Below are 5,464 nucleotides of genomic sequence, written 5' to 3'. Positions count from 1 at the left end.
CACTAGCATGTACTTTTGATTTGATGGCAAAATCTACACTCAAAGATATCCATTCTGTCAAAATTTATCTAAGACATGATTCTAACCTCGTTCCTTATGAAGTTGGATTCTTTGTATCCAATATTGATCCAAAATAAACATACTTTAACAAAAGACCAATAACCCATTGACAATTACAAATATTTTAAATTTAAATATATTACTGATCTCATCTAGGTACTATCAATATACATACATAACTATTGAGCAGTGACAAAGTAAACTTTACCTCTAACTTTACAACTTCATAAATAGTCTTACAGTATACTTGAGTACAAATAGGTAAATGGTCACTTTCTGAACAGGTCCTTAGTCGACAGGACACAAGTTTTACGCCGACCGATATTAAAAATGATACCTAATACATGTGCATGTGCATTTCAGACCTGTTCAAAATTGACCACTCATGCATGCCACCCAATCAATCCTTCACAAAGGGAATTATCAATCCACTTGAACCCATGCTTCGCCTCGATTCTAACTAAGCCCTTGGGATTGATTTTTCATATTTCATAAATGGCTGCTTCTGTTATTTAAGGAAGATTCTGTTGCAGCCATGCATTGAATAGAATATGAGATTTTTTACTTGGTTCAGCAGGTTCCAGCATTTTCAACTATTTGAGCTCTGAGCAGAATCAAAAGCTTTTATTCTGGTTATTATTCTGAGGATTTGTGGGTAGTTGATAAACACCTTGAAAACTGAGTTGCACCAGGATGAGAATACATATGGTGAAATACCTGATTGGGGCACCAGGACCCTCTGGCTATGGCTCTAAATCCACTGCTGAAGATGTCACTGCTCACTGCTGCCTCCATTCTTTCACTGCCATTATCACTGGTATTTGTTCTTTGTTCTTTGTTCTCCTGCTTCTGTTACAATTTTTTTGGATTTGATTGTGTGTTTCTTTCAAGTAATAATTCATCCTTTTGCATGTTAGAATTATTTTTGAATTTGATTGTGTATTCCTTTTTAAGTAATAACTCTTTTGCATGTTAGAATTACTTTTGAATTTGATTGTGTGTTCTTTTTAAAGTAATAACTTGTACTTTTGCATGTTATCGATGATGGGTCTTGGTGTATGATCCAAAATGTTTTACATCTCCTTGTCCTCTCTTGATATTCTCTTGATATTCTGATGATGGATCATATCGCATCGGATGGCTCTTTTTAAGTAATAACTTATAATTTTACACTTTTTTTGCATGATATAAACGATGCATCTTGGTGTATGATCGGAAATGTTTTATTTCTCCTCTTAGTCTCTCAATATTTTGATGATGGATCATCTCTACGTTGTAAACAGTTGACCTTTTTAACTAATACCTTACAGTTTTACATCATTTTGCACATTGTAAAAGATGAATCTTGGTGTATGATCCAAATGTCTTTCATCTCTTAACATTCTGATGATGGATCCTGAAATGTAACCTAAAATGTTGATACTAAAGAAGTCACACAATCAAATTCAAAAACAACTAAATGATAATACATAGATTGATCATTTTCATAATTTAATAACAGTTGATAATAATTTGTCTCACTTCTATTATAGTTTGTTTGATGCTGTTTGCATTGTATCTGTGTAGGTGCCACTTCTGGGATTGGTGCTGAAACAGCGAGAGTGTTATCAAAGCGAGGAGCAAGAGTGATTATACCGGCAAGAAACTTGAAAGCAGGTCATGATGTGAAGTCACTGATTGAGAGAGAGACTCCCACAGCGGAGATAATAGTGATGGAGCTCGACCTCAGCTCATTTACATCTATAGCAAGATTTGCCAAAGAATTCTTGAGCTTGGGTTTACCACTCAATATTCTAATGTAAGTTCTCATTGAATCATGGGTCCGAATCTATGTTTCTCATTAGGTTTATCTGAGTTTTCTTTCGTTAAAATGAAGGTTTTTCTTTGAAAAAAAGATATACACAGGGCAATAGCACAGATAATTCTTTTATTGAATATTTTTTTTAATATAGATTATAGATGTTCTAGATAATTCTAGAGACTTCCCCATATAAATAACAAACATCACAATAACCATGCACATTGTATTTTATCTCATGCAAAGAATTGATCTCATATGATGTAGGAAATTCTTTGTCTGGATATTGCAGAAACAATGCGGGTAAATTTTGCACCAAGTTTCAGTTATCAGAAGATGGTTATGAGATGACATTTGCTACAAACTATCTAGGTATACTTTTATATTGCATATTTTATATTCGAGCTTTGCATCACATATTATATATGTAAGCACTTGGCATAAATGCATATGCCATCATTATATATAGATATGCAGTTGAAGCCCTTTGTTTGTTGTAACTGGTCATGTTTATCTGCAGGTCACTTTCTTTTAACAAAGCTGCTGCTAGACAAAATGATTCAGACCGCTGATGAAACAGGGATTCAAGGAAGAATTGTAAATGTTTCATCTTCCATTCATAGATGGGTTGGCAGCAAAGGAATTCAATTTCACAAGTTAAACAATCCAAAAAAGTAACACTAGACCCTATTCATAACCTCTTTGATTTCTCTTTCAATTTTAAAATTTTGAGGTACAACTAACCATTGATATTTTGGAGCTCATTACAGCTTCCATCCTAGGCGTGCATATGAACAATCCAAACTGGCAAATATTCTACACACAAACGAACTTGCTGTGAGGCTCAAGGTATACAAGTTACAATCTTTTTTATGGTTGGTATATTCATGGCTGTCTTTAAATTACAATGTATTAAGCTTAGAGAATGTCAATTAATTCTAATAGTTTGTAATTGAAATGTAGGAAATGAAGGCCAATGTAACTGCAAATTCTGTCCATCCAGGTATAGGAAGAACAAATATCACAAGAGACTGTGAAGGGCGTATTACAGGTTATTTCTTTCTTTCAGAGTAATTTTTCTATTACTTTTCAATTTGATAGAATTAAAACTAAGACAACTGTTATTTCTGAATTTGATTGTGCACAATTTTTTATTATCAAGATTACAACCAAAAGAAACGTGATTTTATCTTCTCTAACTTACTATTTTGAAATGTTTTAAGAAAAAGATACATACAAACAAACTTACAAGCTTCTACACTCATTAACATAATGTAATCAGCTTATGATATTTACTATTTTTAATTAGAAAGCAAGATTGATATAAAACAATCCATCTGTTTGGAATTTTGCAGATTTGGTTTTCTTCCTAGCATCGAAGCTTCTCAAATCAATTCCTCAAGTAATATTTTCTATCATGTCTTATCTCGCCAAAAAAAGATCTGTTTTTTTTCACATTTTTATAGACATGAGAACTTAATATGGATTTTCTAATCCATTATTTACAGGCTGCTTCGACAACTTGCTATGTTGCAGTTCATGGGCAAGTGCAGAACATATCAGGCAAATATTTCGCTGATTGCAATGAAGAAAATATTTCTGATTCAGCCAAAGATGCTTCTAAAGCCAAGGAGCTCTGGAAAGCCAGCCAAGATATGACAAAATCATACCTGTAAATTCTCACTGTAAAGCTGAAGTTATCACAATAAAATAAACTTTAAAAATATGGGAAACATCTCTTGTCTCACAGCCACCATATCAATAATTAACATCTCAATCTCCGAATACTCTACAGAAAAGTTTGGTTGGTTATACTTGATTTGTAAATCAATCGTAAGCATAATTTAATACACACTTAAATGTTTTCAAAATTCAGTTAGCCTGTCTAATTTCTGCAATTTTGCTGCCCGTTAAGGTAAAGAAGATTTGCAGAGCTTCCTTTTGTCTTTATTTGTTTGTTTTAACATATGTAACAAATGCTGGAAATTATTGGCCATCGATAATATTTGATCAGATATTAAACGTGTAAAAGAAAGACATTTTCCCCATCTGCCATTAAATTTTTTTTTTTGTTTGGAGTTGTAGGGTTGGAAAATGTTTTCTCAACTCTAATTTTACAAAATATTAAATCTTATGGTTGACATTGTACTGTGAACATAGAATGTTTTTTCATATTAGTTTGAATGCGTAATATTATGATTTTATATTGTCAAGATAATTTAGTTATTTATGTTTAAATATCATTTTACGGACTGATTATATGGTTTTGTAATTGTGAGTTGTTGATGTATATTAATTGTATTTAGATGAAACATTAAATGCACTATTGGAGTTGGAAAATGTTTTCTCAATTCTAATTTTACAAAATATTATGGTTGACATTGTACTGTGAACATAGAATGTTTTTTCATATTAGTTTGAAAGTGTAATATTATGATTTTGTATTGTCAAGATAATTTAGTTATTTATGTTTAAATATCATTTTATGGACTGATTATATAGTTTTGTAATTGTGAGTTGTTGATGTATATTAATTGTATTTAGATGAAACATTAAATGCACTATTGGAGTGATTACTATAGATTTCACAAACTAATCAAATGTATAAATCATCAAGAAAATGATTGATATTGAGACGAGTAAACAATGTGTACAAGTTTTCTTATTTAGACAAGACAAGAGTTAACAGAGGGCACAAAAAGTGGCATGCACACTAATGAGACACAAGATTAGGTAGCAGTAGGTAAACTCAACTACCCAACACAAGTATTAATGTAGTATAGAAAATAGAAATGACAACTAATATGCCTAAGTGGAATTTAAACAAGAAAGTAAATCCACAAACTAAGAAAACATATAAATCATCAAGAAAATGAAATGATATTGAGATGATTAAACAATGTGTAAAAAAAAAATTATATAGACAAGGCAAGAGTGATGGAGGGTACAAAAAGTGCCATGCATTAGGTAGGAGTAAGTCAACTCAACTACCCAACACAAGTATTAATATAGTATAGAAAATATATATGACAACTAATATGCCTAAGTGTTATTTAAACAAGGAAAGTAAATCCACTAATGAGACGCAAGATTAGGTATGAGTAGGTAAACTCAACTACCTAACTGATGACGGGCCACACCACCCGTACCAAGCATCATGCATCACTAACTCAAGTATTAATGTAGTATAGAAAAAATATATAACAACTAATATTCCTCAGTGGAATTTAAACAACAAAAGTAAACCCACAAACTAAGAAAAGATATTAATCATCAAGAAAATGATATGATTAAACAATGTGTACAAGTTTACTTATATAGACAAGGCAAGAGTGAATGGAGGATACAAAACATGTCATGCGCTCTAATGAGATGCAAGATTAGGTAGGAGTAGGTAAACTCAACTACAAGACACAAGTATTAATGTAGTATAGAAAATATATATGACAATTAATATGCCTAAGTGGAACTTAAACAAGAAAATTGAATAATAACTTACTTTAACACCATCATTAAGCAGAACATAAGGAGAAGAATTATTATGTAACACGATTTAGTAATGGATCTAAAACATGAATCCATGTGAGGTATCCACATACAACTAGT

General features: G+C 31.6%; 1 protein-coding gene across 1 annotated transcript; it reads left to right on the top strand.

Annotated features, from left to right (window-relative positions):
• The first annotated feature begins 599 nt into the window (after positions 1-599).
• LOC149531918 (short-chain dehydrogenase TIC 32 A, chloroplastic-like) lies at positions 600-3,643 on the top strand. Its single transcript, XM_089808753.1, has 8 exons — positions 600-877; positions 1,627-1,858; positions 2,151-2,230; positions 2,379-2,532; positions 2,629-2,707; positions 2,822-2,909; positions 3,214-3,260; positions 3,367-3,643. Exons 1-8 carry the CDS (start codon positions 754-756, stop codon positions 3,532-3,534), a joined length of 972 nt encoding a protein of 323 aa, XP_089664879.1. The 5' UTR covers positions 600-753; the 3' UTR covers positions 3,535-3,643.
• Positions 3,644-5,464: the final 1,821 nt, after the last annotated feature.

This window comes from Cupressus sempervirens, chromosome 11 (genome assembly GCF_028749045.1).
Source record: "Cupressus sempervirens isolate cs-2001-9-10 chromosome 11, ASM2874904v1, whole genome shotgun sequence".
Taxonomy (NCBI): domain Eukaryota; kingdom Viridiplantae; phylum Streptophyta; class Pinopsida; order Cupressales; family Cupressaceae; genus Cupressus; species Cupressus sempervirens.
The sequence above is the reverse complement of the archived record's forward strand: the minus strand, read 5'-3'. Positions and strand labels throughout refer to the sequence as shown.

What these genes read in the sequence shown, in the direction of transcription:
- LOC149531918 (XM_089808753.1), top strand. Translation starts at nt 754, where the DNA reads ATGAGAATACATATGGTGAAATACCTGATTGGGGCACCAGGACCCTCT. An exon ending in AACTTGCTGTGAGGCTCAAG is followed by an intron (nt 2,708 to 2,821) that starts GTATACAAGTTA and finishes ATTGAAATGTAG; the next exon opens with GAAATGAAGGCCAATGTAAC. An exon ending in CTGTGAAGGGCGTATTACAG is followed by an intron (nt 2,910 to 3,213) that starts GTTATTTCTTTC and finishes GGAATTTTGCAG; the next exon opens with ATTTGGTTTTCTTCCTAGCA.